At 33.5% G+C, this 17580-nt stretch overlaps 1 protein-coding gene across 1 annotated transcript; it reads left to right on the top strand.

Moving 5' to 3' along the window:
• The first annotated feature begins 360 nt into the window (after nt 1-360).
• On the top strand, nt 361-3337 carry LOC145048270 (uncharacterized). The gene is made up of 9 exons (XM_078996718.1): nt 361-707; nt 794-998; nt 1127-1217; nt 1354-1499; nt 1582-1825; nt 1930-2034; nt 2116-2298; nt 2399-2600; nt 2691-3337. The coding sequence occupies exons 1-9, from the start codon at nt 545-547 to the stop codon at nt 3176-3178; spliced, it is 1827 nt and encodes a 608-aa protein (XP_078852844.1). The 5' UTR covers nt 361-544; the 3' UTR covers nt 3179-3337.
• The last annotated feature ends 14243 nt before the right edge of the window (nt 3338-17580 follow it).

The raw sequence follows: 17580 nt of genomic DNA, 5'->3' as shown, positions 1-17580 counted from the left end.
AACTTACGCGAACAAATTTTATAGAATAACAAATTGAGTCAATGTAGATTCAATATATTCGGTATAAAATATGCTATAATATAAGGTTACAGACGATAAAAATCAACCGAAAAAAAAAAAAAATCATAAAAACCAAAGGCTTAATGGTTTAGGTGGTTGTAGTAATAAATTTGGTAAACATGGACCATGTAGTTGTATCAAATGTAAAATTCTAAAAAAGTGGATAAGCATGAAGGTAATTGTTTGCTGACTTGATAGTATTTGGCTGCTTATGAAATTTTAATATTTAAATCAAGTTTGGTAGAAACAACTTTGGCTGTATATAGAACGTTGATTTTTAAATTAAGTTTTTGCACAAACAACCATACAACAATGGAAAGTGGTTCTTTTAGTTTATCCTAGAAGGCCCCACCATCACCACCCATAACTTCCTTCCCCACTTTCCCCATTTTCAGTCATCACCATTCACCGCCAAGTCAACAACACGAAGCTTTGGTGATCGGCTTTGATATTGTCACCGTTTTTCTTTTCCAGTACTGTAACAATGGCAGACATGATGAATGTCGTTTACAAGAACGCAAACGAGCCGATTGAAGCTAGAGTAAAAGATCTTCTCTCCCGTATGACTCTCAAAGAGAAGCTTGGTCAAATGACTCAGATCGAACGCAGCGTTGCCACCCCCGCCGCCATCAGAGATCTCTGTATAGGTGTGTTTAAATCTATATATGTATATGTATGCTTGTTGATCTTCCACTTTCCCTTTTTACTTAAGAATTTGAGCTTGTGTTGGCAGGAAGTGTGCTGAGTGGCGGAGGAAGCAAGCCGTTTAACAATGCGACGTCGGCGGATTGGGCGGACATGGTGGACGGACTCCAAAAGGGTGCGATAGACTCGAGGCTTGGCATTCCAATCTTCTATGGCAGTGATGCTGTTCATGGCAATAACAACGTTTATGGCACAACTATTTTCCCTCATAATGTCGGCCTTGGAGCCACCAGGTTGGTGTTAACCGTTAAACATTGACATTTACCTCTCACAATCCAGTATACATCCATGATCTTCATCGACGATTGACGAATTTCAGTAGTGTAATTACTAATTACTAATTAGATTCATTTAATTGCAGAGATCCAGATTTGGTCGAGAAGATAGGTGCTGCTACTGCTCTCGAAACTAGGGCTAGTGGCGTTCAATATGCATTTGCTCCTTGTATTGCTGTAAGTTCTCTACAATATGATCATCAACATCCACAGTCACACTACACAATCTAATTTGATGGATAGCCTGAGTTTTCAGCGATTTGAATGCCAATTTCTCTAATCCTAGTTGAATTGATGTTAATGGTATTGGTAGGTATGCAAAGATCCTAGATGGGGAAGATGCTACGAAAGCTATGGAGAAGACACCCAATTAGTTAGAAAGATGACTTCATTGGTAACAGGGTTGCAGGGTAAGCCTCCCCAAGACCACCCATATGGATACCCTTATGTAGCTGGAAGGTAAACAAGAAACACCATTACCATTCTTACTTATTAATTATTATAACTTAACTTTTAGCATAAACTCATCATTTGATTCCAGGAACAATGTTATGGCATCTGCAAAACATTATGTTGGAGATGGAGGTACTGACAAAGGGAAAAACGAAGGCAACACCATAATCGATTATGAAAATCTGGAGAAAATCCACATGTTACCTTATCAAGATTGTATTTCAAAAGGCGTTTGCACTGTTATGGCTTCCTACTCTAGTTGGAATGGAACCAAATTACACTCTCATCGTTATCTCCTAACCGATATTCTAAAAGAGAAATTAGGGTTTAAGGCAAGTAACAAAATAATACGTCTTTACTTTCGTTGACATTGTTCTCAATTTATGTATGTTACTTTATATCATTTAAAGTAATGAAAGAATTTATTTATGTACAGGGTATTGTGATTTCAGATTGGGAAGCACTTGATCGGTTTCACAGTCCTCATGGATCAAACTACAGAAGTGCTGTTTTATCTGCAGTTAATGCAGGAGTTGATATGGTAGAGTAAATAAATTATATCTCCAAGATTCAGAAATTTTTGCACTTTTTGTCTCCAGTTTTACATATTTGGAATTTGTAGGTGATGGTTCCATTCAGATATGAATTGTTTTTGGAGGATTTGTCATATTTGGTGGAATCAGGGGAGATATCCATGTCAAGAATTGATGATGCTGTTGAACGAATATTGAGAGTTAAATTTGCTGCTAAACTTTTTGAATATCCAATGTCTGACAGATCCTTGCTTGATATTGTTGGTTGCAAGGTAAACTTTCATATTAATATGATTATATTCTCAGTTTCTTTTTTTCTTTTTTGTTTTTGTTAAACATGATATAAATCATGAGCTTGTATAATCTGTTCAGCAACATAGAGAATTAGCACGTGAAGCAGTTCGCAAGTCGCTTGTTCTTTTGAAAAATGGGAAAGATCCAAGAAAACCATTTCTACCATTAAATAAAAATGCAAAAAAGATTCTTGTTGCTGGAAAACACGCGGATGATCTTGGCTACCAATGTGGAGGTTGGACTGCTACATGGGAAGGAACCAGTGGAAGAATCACTGTCGGTAAGTGGTATGTCGGAATCAGCGACTGGAATGGAATGGCTCATTCCATTCCGTTCCATCCGGTCATAAAATAACTCCTTGTGTTTTCAGGAACAACGATTCTGGATGCGGTTAAAGAAGCAATAGGAAACAACAACACCGAAGTTATATACGAAGAGAATCCAACAACCGAAAGCTTATCCGGACAAGATTTCTCGTATGCAATCGTGGCGGTTGGTGAAGCGCCATATGTCGAATCAGGTGGTGATAATTCCGACCTCACGATTCCGTTTAATGGGGAGGAGTTACTGAAGCTGGTGGCGTCGGAATCGGGGATTCCGACTCTGGGGATTCTGATTTCTGGTAGGCCGTTGGTTTTAGAGGCATCGGTTGTGGAAGCTTTGGATGGATTAGTTGCTGGTTGGTTGCCTGGGAGTGAAGGGAATGGAATCACGGATGTTATTTTTGGAGATTATGAATTCCATGGAAAGCTTCCTGTTTCGTGGTTTAAATCAGTTGATCAATTGCCGATGGATTCTCAACAAAACTTGTATGATCCTTTATTCCCAATTGGGTATGGTCTAAAATGTAAAAATTAAACATAAATGTGTTGTTGTTTGTTATAAGGTTATTTCTTCTTCTTGTTTGTGGTTTAACGCTATGTTCATGTTATAAGGCTATGTGTACACTATCGGATGTAACTTCAGTGGGAGTCTTTTCTTGATTTTTAAACACAGAGTCTTTCATTGTCTTCCAAATATACCAATTGAATTAAGGCATTGGTAATCAGTAGTTTGATTTTTTTACTTTTTGACAATCTTGACCACCAACCGAGAAGATCCGTTAAATGAACTCAAATTGCAACAAGTCAAATCCGATACATGATGAAGCCCATTATCCCATTCTAGATTTTTTTTAAGGAATGAAAAGAAAGTAAATATGTTATTGACTTTTTTTTTTTTTTTTTTTTTTTTTTTTTTTTTTTTTAAGAATGGAAGTAAAAGAAGAGGAAGTAAAGATTATGTTTTTTTTTCTTCCCTTTAAATCTATATGCCCAAATGTGGGTCGATTCCATTGAGAAGGATAGACTTTCCTTTACTTCCTTCTACTCTCTTCATTTCCATTTCCTTTAGAAGTTGTTTGAGATTTTATTTTGAATTTAAAATGATTTTTAGGCAAAATGATTTAAAAGTTATTATTATTTTTTTTTTAAAAAAGAAAAAACAATTCCGATCACTTTTGGTTGCACCTCACAAAACACGCACAACACTTAGTCTTTCGCAATTATCTTTCTTTTAAAAGACTTCTGACTTAAAAACAGTTGTGCATGTGCTGCACGGCGCAATAATGGACTCTCATCTTCAAACAACTTCTCACCTTACTGTAGATTATATTATTCAACATAGATTTGTTTTAGTTTTTATAAAAACGTGTTTATTATTTTAATAATATTATAAATAATTCAAGTATGCTTTACATAATTTCAAAATCGTTTGATAAATTTCATATAAATTTGTTTTAGTTTTGTGTTACATTGTCTAAAACCAAATATAAATAAATTATAAAGTTAATTACCAAAATTACCAAATCTTTTAAAACTAATCGAAGAAATAATTGTCGTTTTGAACATTTTAACAAAAAAACATGTTGTTCGCTAAATTAACAATTTTATTTATTGTTATTTAGTAATTATTATGTTTACTTATATTATATAAGCGTCTTTAAAGATCATATAATTATAATGATTTTTATATTTTGATTTAGAATTTTTTTTAATTATTGTATGGTTAATGTTAGTTTTTTTAGTAGCCTGAAGACTTTAAAAAACAAACAGACTTCTTAGATGTTTGGTCCACCTCTTATTATATAGAGGTTTGCAGATGTAATCAACATACTACATATATTTTAGCTTCGAAAAAACAAATACCACCTTATTGACTTAGTGGTAAGAAAATGATTTTTTTAATCTTTGGATTAGTTTTTGTGATGAAGAAAAATCAATAAGTTGTTTTTTTTTAAATGTTTGTCTTAGCTTATACATGTTTTAACGGTTATTTGTCTTTAACAACCCAAAAAACCATAGGTTTTGAAAAGTTAGAAATCATACCTTCTTGAAATCTTTTTTTAAGGTTTGATGAGAAGTTATTTTTAAAAGTCATTTTCATATTGTCAAACATTTTTTTGATTTATTAACTTTTCAAAAAACCAATAAATCAAAAGTTGTTTTTAAATGAAATCTCAAACACCATCTTAATCTTGAGAATAAAATGTACAAGACACAAAAATATGATCGAGGTTTTCTTCTAGCAAGCCACAGACAAGAATATTTAGTAGAATTCCCGACCACACCCCTATGGACCAAATTGGGCGGTAGAAGTAAGGTGCTGTTTGATTTTTTGAAGCAAAAATTTATGAAGTCTGCGGACCACCTCTGCAACCCTCTGCAGTAGAAGAGGTGGACCAAACGGCTGCAGACTATAATAAGAAGCATGTTTGTTTTTTTTAACATCTGCATACTGCTGCAGATATTAAAAAATTAAAATAAATTAATTTTATAAACCGAAAATAGCTTTTTAATACGTAAAATTTAATAATATATAACATTGCGGTAAAAATTAATGATATTTCAGTAAAAAAGAATGATATTTCAACAAAAAATAAAGATATTTTAGTAAAAAATAATGATATTTCATCAAGAAATTATCATTATTGAATATAAAAAAATGAAAAATAAATTCAATAAGAATAAACGAAAAAAAACGGAAAAAAAATGTGAAATAAATTTTTAATAACATATAATCAAAATTTCAGCAATAAAAAAAGAAGAAGAAGAGGTTGGAAGAGGTTAGAAGAGACAGTACAAGTGCTGTGCCAAACAGAGCCTGCGCAGAGGTTTTTGACTCAAAAGACTTCTAAAAAACAAACAACTGCGAGATGAAAAGTGTTGCGCGTGTGCTGCGCCGCGCAGCAGTAAGATGTTTGAAGAGGTTTTCTCCAAAAATTAAACAACATCTAAGTCACGAATGGAGCAATTAATAGCGGAACAATTAATATGCTAGTAGAGTCCATTTAAAGAAGATTGGCTTTGTAGTGATACAAAATTTAAATGCAAAAGTTGATATTGTATATTTAAAAGACTTGTAATATTGCATTTGTATAGATGATAGAGGTGCAAGAAAAAACTTGTTCATGATCCGAACCACTAAACCGATTCACTATGAACGTAACCGATTCAAGAACCGAACCGCCAGTTTGCACCCGTTCAAGATTTTAAACATTGAAATCGGTTTAATAACGATGAACCGGTTTGGAACCGGTAGTCAAACCGATTGAACCAGTTTAGAACCGATATAATCCGTTTAGATAAGTTCACATAGGCGGATCCAAGGGGATCCCGAGATACCCCTAAAAAAATTTCGGTAGTGTAATTTTTGTTTACGAATTCTTTATTTTTTCGGTATAATGTGTGTGTGTATATATATATATATATATATATATATATATATATATATATATATATATATATATCCCTTTAATTAGTTATAAACACAAACAAATACTAGAGCTACTGGTTAAGGCACTCCCTTATAGAAGTAAAACTCTTAGTTTCAATTCTTGCTCCTTGCATATATTCTTTGTTTATTTTTGTTTTATTTTCTCAACTATTCTATCCCACATCTTCTTTGTTTATTTTTGTTTTATTTTCTCAACTATTCTATCCCACATCACCAAACATATGTAAGCCTATTATCCTCATACTTCATTTGATATCTACTTTGGATCCCACATCGATTCAAGTATCAAAATATACTTCACTTTCATGTTTATATAACAAGATTTAAGGTTAATTAAGGATTCAATTAAGGTTTGGGTTTAAAACCGAAATTGAACTGGGGAAACCCAAGTACCCTGAATTTTTTTTTTGGGTTACCCTAAAAATAAAATCAGGATACCCATTTACTTTGATCCTGGCTCCGCCACTGCAAGTTCAAGTTTTTTTTATGATGAAACCGGTTTATGGCTGAATCGGTTTTTCTATTCTTAAATTCGAACCGAACCAGTTCGATTTGAAAAAAAAAAAAAAAAAAACGGTTTGTACGCCTCACTAGATTAGATGATCATTATACACTCCTTTTGAGATGGACGTGGTTCTCTGTTCGACCTCCTGTAATTGGTTTGACTTGGGTTTTTGTGAAGTCTAACTTGGGCCCTTGTAGGTTTAGCCATATAAAACTGAATGAGGCCTAAATGTTGTTTGCTTAGGCTGTTGAGAACCTTGAGGTGGACCCAAAAAAAACAATATGTTTATAGGCATTGGTTCATGAAATATCCGATAATAAAATCGGTACCAATGGAATAGTGGAATACCAATGGATTAACAACAAATTTACATTTAAATGGGAAATTTGAGGGAAAATCTGAGGTGTAGCATGTGTTACCTGAAACTTTATACTAGTGTGTTTGGGTTAACTTTTTTTATGGTGAAAGTGATTTTTAAGAAAAGTGCTTATTATTCATGATTTTTACGAAAAATTGTTTTTAAAAAGTGTTAGGATAGGAAAAATTGCTTTTCAAGAGTAAAATAGTTAAAAAGCTAAAAATCTAGGATTTTTCAGCTTTTTGAATGTTTTATTTTTTCTTATCCAAAAAATTGTTTTAAAAAGTGTCTTTTAAATACACATACTTTTTTTTTTTTGAAAAACTAAAAATTTAATAAGTTGTTTTGAAAAGTTTTTCCAAACACCCGCTACATATGTACGTTCATGAGTCACCTTACACGTTATACCCGGTATGGTCCTTTTTTTTTACCTTGTAGACATTTGATGATTTGAATACATTTTTTTATTAATTTTTTGATGGGTTACTTTTTAGCTAATATTTTTTTCTTTTCCATTTTACCCTTTTTCTCTATTATCAATAAATACAACTTAAATTAATCTTTTTTGAAATAACCGAATTAGAATTCATCCGATAATAAATAATTAACTTAATTGACCTAAATACAATACCAAAAAAAGTTATTTACATAATTACATTTAACAAAAAGTGCGCTTTTGCATGAAAAATAATCGCATATCACACAAGGAATCATATGTACATCTTAATGGCCCACATCAGACACCATTAGAGAATTTTTTATAAAAAAACTTTAAAAAAATTCTAAGTATATTCCAATCATAGACCTCTCCATAATTTCACAAAGAATACCTGCAAAGAATCTAAATTTTAACCATCAACACTTCAATAGTAAAGGAAAATTTATATAACAAATAGACTTGCCCAAAGTGCAATACCTGTGTTAGTCCACTCCCTTATATATATATATATATATATATATATATATATATATATATATATATATATATATATATATATATATATATATATATATATATATATATATATATATATATATATATATATATATATATATTGAAAATTATGATATTTTCATTTATAATTTGTTATATTTGTTAATAATAATCATCATAGACTTTGACTACCATTGATTTTGCTTTACGTGTTTCTTCTAAGTTGTAGTATCAAAACATAATTCAATATTGTCGTTTTGTTAAAATTATTGTAATGTCATAGTATCCTTGAAACGAAATTAGTGTTGGTCAGATAATAAAACGTTAAGTAAAATTGATAACTTGTTCTATAACTTTAAGATGTTACAAAAATGAAAACTTTAACATCTTCAAATGAAAATTATTATAATTTCTATCATTCTATGTTACGACATGTGGTATATGGCATGCAAATAGTAGTCTTGGTGGGTATCTTAGTGTGTGGGGCAATCAAGCATTAGAATAAAGTTGGTTAATATACTCTTTTTCTCCCTTGCAAGTTGTAGAGGGAATGCTACCATTTACTATAAAGGCAAAGGTATAGGATCATAAGAATCAATGGTTACATGATATATTTGTAATTAATTAGAACTTTGACAATCACTGTTTTATCTTATTTTATTATACTAAAAGGGAATTGCTTATCTTCTAAAATTCGATTTTTAGTTAATCCGTACGGTGATCAGAACCAGTTCAACCCTTGGATCAATCTGAATTTTTTGTATGCATTATACATTCCGGCATATATATAGTTGTCATCAATTGCAAAACTCATAATTTTGTCAAAACCCAATAACTAAATGTGGAACGTTAAATCAAAATTTTTAGTGATCTAGATCAAATCTAACACATTTGCAATTATAATTGACGTAAAAGACTATTTTACCTTTGATTTTTTAATTTATTTAAATAACTAAATGTTGAGGAACTATATATATGCCCAATAACTAAATGTGGAATGTTGGTCATTGTCTTACCTAAAAAGACTATTTTGCATTTGATTTTTTTAATTTATTTAAATAAACACACCTCCAACCCCATCACTCACCTTATTTTACCTATCCCACCATTTTTTAGGTAAGATAGAGACCAAACATGTAACAAAAACAAACAGTAGGGATCAAACGCGTAACAAAAACATACTGTATGGATCTTCCGAATTAAAAAAAAAATAAGTTAGGGACCAAACGTGCAAATTCCCCTAAACCGTAGGACCATTCGTGTAATTTACTCCTTTTAAAATAAATGACGAGGGCATTTTAGATATACACAAAATTGAGATACCTTTTCGTTATTAATTAGTCAAAATCATTTTATAAACATAAATGTATACTCTCTTTCTGGTTGCCATTCTCTCTCTCTCTCACTCTCTCTCTCTCTCTCTCTCTCTCAATCTCTATTGCTATCTTAACTTCATCCCGATCTAGATTTTCAATTGTTGGATCTCACATCCCGAAATCGTCGTCAGAGTATAAACAACCATTTAACCAATACTCTGACCACCGGTGGTATATGCAATCTGTCGTTAATCTTTATGTTGCCACCATTAAAATTCGACTCCTAATCAAATCGATGACTTTAAAATCACATTGTTCATCATCGAGGAAACAATAGATATTCGAAGGTCTAACAAACCATCAATCTTCATGTGGTCGAGCTGTAAGAATTTAGTTTTAAGATGCATTTGTTTTCCAATCAGTAAGTAGTGGCAATTGTAGTCATAAATTTTCAGTTTCCTTCATGTGTATCGTGAATCGGTTATAACATGTTAGGATAATCTACTAACATAATCAAACTTTGAGTCAATTATAACTTTCACTTATCTACGATCATCAAGTTACATGGCTTTTTAGTTACAATACTCCTCTAATATAAACTTTTTTTTTCATTGGATGATATTCTTGTCTAATTGATTGGTACTATGATAAATGTTCTTGATGTATTGATAGGTTTTTTAGAATACTTCATAAATGATCGATTTTGCTTAACTTATCTAAAATTTTATTTTTTTTGTTTGAGTGTATTTGAGTCATTGACATTTAGTAATCAATTAATCTACTTTGTTGTCCTAGTTCCCTTGAATGTAACTTATTCAAAGAAAGTACATACTTCATGTATTCCAACTGTTCGATGAATTGATTTTTTTAAATCGGTTGGAACTAGAACAACATACATGTAGACATGTTTGTATTCAACCAAGCAATATGTTATGCCTTTAGTTGGTTCTAATATTGATTAAGGTATTCCTTTATCTTTCATTGCATTTTGTTTCTCAGTTTAATTTTGAAGATCTATTATGATTATATCAACAATTAATCATATAATTTACATGTGATATGATGATTATAAAGAGAAACAAGCAAAGAGACCATGATAGACAACTAACTAGCCCATTATATTTTTTTTATACAGTTCTTGTTTGTAAGTTTTGTATGGAAAAAAGTACCAGATAAGAAAAATGGATCTCTAAGTAAGAAGTTAGCAACCAAGTGTTCGACAATGCTATTTGTAAAGCTTGAGAATACAAATATGATTTAAAAAAAATATGAAAAGTGAAGTTAAGAAACTTGCTCCAGCTAACTCCAATCAAACATCACATGTAAATTTATTAGAGTCCAAAATGGTAAAATCTACTTTCTTCCCTAACACTAGAACTGCCAATTCCCATATATATATATATATATATATATATATATATATATATATATATATATATATATATATATATATATATATATATATATATATATATATATATATATATATATATATATATATATATAGACACATACACACACAAATGTGTTTACGCATATCACTAAATCATATGGCTTCGATATTCTGTATACTTATAGTATTTCTTGTTCTTTGTACAATATCATGTGATTATAATTGTAATCACATAAGATTTTGAAAATCACATGTGATTACAAGTATGATCTTATATGCTTGAATTCAAAAACCTAATTTGTTTTATTGTATAATCACATGTGATTACAAGCATAATCTTTTATGTTCGAATCCAAAATTTTCATTTAACGTATAATTACATTTGACTACAATATCTTATTAAGATTTATATAATAACACATGCATACTTTTTGCACATTGTTAAATCATATGTGATTACAATCATAATCTTTTATGTTTGAATTCAAAAATCTCATTTATTTTATCGTATAACACATGTGATTATACATTCTTGTTCACAATTCTATAATAACACAAACATACTTGTTGCACATTTATAAATCACATGTGATTACAAGCACAATCTTTTATGCTTGAATTTAAAAATCTCATTTATTTTATCATATACTCAAATTTGATTACCATCTTTTATATACACAAAGATGGTCAATCACACGTGATTAAAATTTGTTACTAACACTTACATTTGATACTATTGTGTTTTAAATCATATATGATTAAGATATTTTTAATCATAAATGTTAAATTAATATATCATTAAAATCATATGTGATTACTAGCATAAATTTTTAATCATCAAATTATCCTTGTAGTTACTTTTCATTTAAATCAATTAAATGTGATTATATACATAAACAAACAACACTGTATTGTAATCCCATGTGATTGTCATCTTTTATAAACACGTATATTTTATACATCAATCACATATGATTATACACATAAACAATCCACACTTTGCATTAATCACATGTGATCACCAACTTTTATATACACAAAGATATTCAATCACATGTGAAAGTTATAAATCTTTTTTTATATAATCACATGTGAAGATCCAAATGTAAAATAATCACATCTAATTATAATCACATGTGATTATGCATTTTAATATTACAACATTAATCACATATGAATAAAAATAAAAATTAATCACATGTGCATATATGCATATATGCATTTTCATATAAGAACATACGTATTTGCATATATGCACATACATACTTGCATATAAGCATATATGTAACATCCTAAAATTAAAGGCCAAAAATTTCATTTTTAAATAAGTTATTATAAAACCATAAGTGTAAACACATCCATAATAACCTCTGATGTCAAAACCAAAGTGTCAATAGTCAAACATGTTATCATAAGGTAATATCAGAGTGTTATCCCAAAGATCTCATGTGCGGAAAACATAGTGTGATGCACTGCAATCGAGCCAGCTCCTTTCCTTTAAAAACGAAGTACCTGAAACCAAAACTATAAACCGTAAACATGAAACTTAGTGAGTTCCCCCATCATACCATATACCATATAACAAACATACTGCTAGGCGATTCTGGGGTGCCTGACCTACCCAGCCAAGTCATTCTGGGGTGCATGACCTACCCATGTCAAGCAATTTTAGGGTGCTTGACCTACCCTGCTGGGCCATTCTGGGCTGCCCAACCTACCCTACTGATTAGTCACAACCAGGCCCGGGGACTAGTCCCATATTACCACTATCACATAATAACATAACACAATCATACTGCTAGGCATGCAAGGGTACTGACTACTCCTTCAGTATCTTTCAACCGGTAAACCAGACAATTATCACAAAGACAATCATCTAAAGCATAATTACCAACTGGTGGGCCGACATTGGTACCTTAGACCCACCTCTACTAGAAGGTAACTCACCTCACACTGTTGATGTCCCGCAGACATAACCCCAGCTGTTGGATGATAGATTACCGAACTGTCAACATCAAAATATCACCCAATTAATAATTAGGTTCCAATACATAACCATAATTCAATGCTTGGTTGTAAAAGACTACTTTACCCCATCTTAGCTTGATTCAAGCCCAAGGCCCAATCCAAAGGCCCAAAAGTCAAATTAGGAATCAAAGCCCAACATACCAAATTGGGCCTAAACCTTTACATGGTCTTATTCTAAGGCCCAAACATTCATTCCAATCCAAACATTTGGCATTCTAATGGCCCAATATCATATAATCATTAATGCCCAAACTATAGCCCATCTATGGCCTAATTTTCCAAATTGGGCCCAAACCCTCATATGGGTCTTACCCTAAAGCCCATCTAAATATTTTAGTCCATATGTGATGAGTTCTACACAAAAGAACAATCCTATGTGCACATACAAAACCCTAAAGCTGTGGATCTAGGTTTCTCTATTGTACATGCAATTCATCCAAAGCTTACAAACTCTAGATTTATCATATGAAACTCGAAATTAAGAAATAAAACAAGTTTAGATGAATACATTTCTCTTGTTGCAAGAATCTTGAACTTCAAAAGCTTACTATCACAAATGTAATACCTTTGATGGCTCACAAACACCAAAGCAAGTTGAATGATCTTGGAAAGAGGATATGGAGGCATAATTTCGGCTCTATGAACTCTAGGAATCAAGGTGTAGCCGAAATATGCAACCCTAGGGTCCTTTATATAGGTGTGCTATTAGGGTTTCGGTCAAAACCCTAATTGGATAGCTTTGGCCTAAGTGGTCCATTAGAACCTTCCATAATGAGGCCTTCTTGGATGATTTCAAGTGAGCTTCCCCTCTGGATTTTGACCACCTCCTTTCTAAGGATCCATAGCCAACAAATCAATTATCCAATATGATGAGTTGAAAACTCTTAGATCGATTAGATCTTCAATAGGTTAAACAATAAAACAAACAAATAAATACTGAGAACACATGACGGAATCAAAATATAGCTTAATGATTCAAGAATGGCCACGCCTTAGCAGAGCTCAACGAAGAACTTCCATTGTAGAGGCGTACTAGGGTTTGTAGTACAATACTTAAAATAATAAATGAAAGTGATCATTACTAAGGATGCATGCATGCACCTTTAAATACTAAAACCCTAAAAGAAATAAACACGGTTGGATAGGCCCAAACCGGTAACAAAACTGGTCCAATGAATGAGCCCTAGACGCAACAAATCTTGTCCCAACAATCTCCCCCTTTGCATCATTAAGGGGCGAGACTTCACTTTGGTTTTGCAATAGAAGACTTCTTGACCGTCTTGAACACCTTCGGTACAATAGCCAAAAGAGTTTGTCGAAAAGTGATAAACCACCGAAGCATGTTTGTGAAGTACTTCTTGTCAGGATCGCTATTCTGCTTACAGCTGTTCACCAGATTAATGATATGTTCCAAACAGGACGTGGAAAACAAATGTTTATCGTCGAGGGCAAACACGAACTTTTCTCCTTTCCTTGTGAACATCAACATTCGGTACTTTGAATCAATCACTCCGAGATTCATTCTGTTTGGATCTTGAGCTTTCCCAATCGGTTTGATAGTTGGTATTTTTCGCAAAACAGATGAGACTTCTTGATCCATCAAACCGACTTCATGAATATAACAAGCGATCATTCGCTTGATATGATCAATAATCAGCTCATACTTTTCTTGATTGGTAAGCAGGATGTTGTTCAGCAAGATCCAATCATGTGGATTTATATTTGGCAGATCAGCTAAAGAAATGAAATGAACCGAACTCTTTGATCCTCTTGTCACTTTAAACATCATGTTGATGAATTTCCCAGCAGAAGTCGGCTTCATAACCTTCACAGTTGTAATCTTTTGAGCACTCCAGGTTAGATGCTGAGTCTGAGCAAATTCCATGTAGTAATCAACCAAATCCCTGTCTGTTTTCAGATCTAGTGAAGGAATAGCGACTGTTGAATCAAAATAGTGGAAAACAAAAGCTTTCCTTGTGATGGGCATATCAAATTGGGAGTCTTTAGAATTCTTACAATCAAACGAAACGACTAGTTCAAGCCAATGCGTGCTTGGAGAATTTATAGCTTCTTTTATCATCCGCTCCAACGTCGATAAAGGAAAAAGTACTTTGTGACTTTCCAATTGGTCATGAGCCTCCTTTTGCTTTCTCTCCCTTTGTTCAACTTCTTTATCAATACAAGAGTTTTCATCTAGCTCTCTATCTCGATTTCTTCTTTTGAGAGCAGCGTCATCATTCTCTTCTTCTTCTTCTTCTTCTTCTTCCATGATCCCTTTACCTTTTTTGTTTTTACCAAAACCCGAAGCTTCATTACCCTTTGGTTCTTTTAATTTCGATGGTTGCTGATGAGATTGTTTCGGTTGCTCTTCATTTTTATCTCCCCCTTATTGTGGAGTAGCAACCGACTCCGGAACAACCACCACTCGGCTCAACAAAGCTAGATCGGGATGTAGTTTTTCAGCAAGATGCCGCCAAATAGTGATTGTAAGGACCGAATCATGAGCATTCAACATATTGGAAAGAAGATCGTGGAAATCAAAAACACAACTTTTAATAACAGTTCGCTCAGACTTACGCTCATCAATATCCCTTCGTGCTTGATTCAACGGAACATTCTGAGTTTTGATTAGCATAGTCTGACGGGCGAGCTCATCCATCACTCTATTTTCAAACGCCAACTCTTCTTGGAGTTTGTCAAGACGAAAAGCAACCGATGAATGAAAGGATGCTTGATTGGCTTGTAAACCAGAACGTACTTGATCGAACTTCGCTTGTTCATCCTAGAAAGTCTTTAAAAGAGACTCAATTGTAGCATTTACCTTATTGGAGTTAGTTTCGGCCGCACCTTGAAGAGATTCTAGAAAAATCCTTGCATCATGAACCAAAGATTTAACTTCGTCAACAACCTTCTTGCTCGATAGAGTCGAAGCATTAACAACGTCTTTCACATTCTGAATCGAAGATTCATGATGTTGGAGCACCGTTTCCAGAATGGATTTAACAGGAGCCTCAGAATAACCCGATGAAGAAGTAGAGGATGAGGCAATAATGGTATCAAGCTTATCATTCAAATCCTTCAGATGTCGCTTTGTCACAGGGGCGTCATCATCGTCATCGCTCTGGACGCAATAGGGACTGCAATATGTGGATTCAAAGTTGAGATCTTCTCTGCCTAATACAGTGTCTGACTCAGTTGATGGTGATGATGACAATGGAGGTTCATTTTGAAAGGTAGGTGCCCCCGTATCAGATACGTTGACACTAGGTTCAGTGGTTGCTTAGGAAAAGACTGACGGTGGAATGGGAGCACTGATTGGTGAAGTAGTAGATACAGGTGGTGGACATGGGGCAATAGTAACTGGAACCGAAGTCTGAGGAGATGGAGGAGGAGATAGAACCGAATCATTTAATGGTACCTCATAAGTAGGAGAAGGAGGATGCAAATGACCTCCCTTAGCATCAGACGAAACTTCTTCAGTCCCCTCATCATCAGAGACATCACGGGGTTGATCTGAAGGGTTGTAATCAGAATCACTGGTTGATGGAGTGACAGGTTTCCATGATGCCTTCTTAAACTTGTGCTTTTTCTGAACACGTGCTGCAACTTTCTCAGACTTCCTCTTCTTCGAAGCAGCAACCTTAGAGGATGCACCTTCCTGAGTAGCTTTCTTTGGGTCATTTCTTTTACACTGTTTTGCTGGTTTATCAGCATCATCAAGTGATTGCTACATCTCTAGAGTATAAACCCTTGGACCAGACGGAGGAATTTTCTTGTAGGCGGTAATAATCGAGCTTGAAGCAGGAACAGATCCATACATGGATTCAGGAATTGAACCCACATAGGAAAATTTTGAAGGATCAGCCACGATGATCTTCGTTGTATGAAGCATGGCAATCGAAGACATTAACGAGTCCAACATTACAGGAACATTAAACTTTTCCATGGCCCAACGAGTGACAATGGACCAAAAACGTGCACAAGAAACCTCATAGTAACGTGAGGAAGAGTTCAAACTCTATACCAATTGTGACCACAGGATAGAACCAAAATCCATATTCATACGAGTTTAAAGCCCATAGAATAAAACCAGAAAACCTTTGCTAGACCCGTCAGAACCCGCAACGCTTTCAGTGAAACTTTTGACAAGAAGAGTAAAAAGTCCATTCCATTGAGGAGGAAGGGATGACTTTTTGAACTTGGTGACTGTGGTCAAAATATCCGTATAGCCAAGATCATAGAACATCGAGAAAAGAGGTGACAGAGTAATCGAATCAGGGTTCACCATTGTTTCTTCATAAGGAAGCTCTAGCAGAGAAGAAAACCTGACCTTAGACATAGAGGTCTTATGATTAAACATCTCAAAGAAAATCCTCTCCTATTTATTGTTGTACATTGTTGTAGTGTAGACTTGAGATAGTAGGGACATTGGCACTGTTTCGGCTTTCGTCAATGCCATGACGAGTGGTGAATATTTAAGGCATTCAACCACCTGTAGGCATCATAGAGATGAGGATCAAGATCGATAATGAGATTCTAATTGGGCTTGATCGTCAGTAGTGTGGAGGAAGCTGTTTGATCTTGAACTGATGAAGAATCTGCCATTGTTGGTTCACATGAAGATGATGAACAGTAGAGAAAGATAAATTGCCGGTATACTCTGAGAGAATTGGGAAGTGGTAAAGATACCCCTTGAAGACGAAAAACCTTTTATACCGTTTCCTGGAGAGAGAAAAATCGGGGATAATGATGACTGAATCTCTGAAAAGTCGCCATAAAAAGTGGGGATTGACAACTGTTCCCCAAAAAACTGTCAGGCGGCGTGAGTGATTTTTGACATTTCAAATTCATGCGCCAAAATTTTACCCCTTGACTAGGATTAAATTCTTATCTAGTTACCGCCTCTCCAATTCGGAATGCTTTTCAAAATCGTTGATGACTCATCATTTTAC

This window comes from Lactuca saligna, chromosome 5 (assembly GCF_052625555.1).
Source record: "Lactuca saligna cultivar CGN05327 chromosome 5, ASM5262555v1, whole genome shotgun sequence".
Classification (NCBI taxonomy): Eukaryota; Viridiplantae; Streptophyta; class Magnoliopsida; order Asterales; family Asteraceae; genus Lactuca; species Lactuca saligna.
This window is presented reverse-complemented; position numbering and strand designations above follow the sequence as displayed.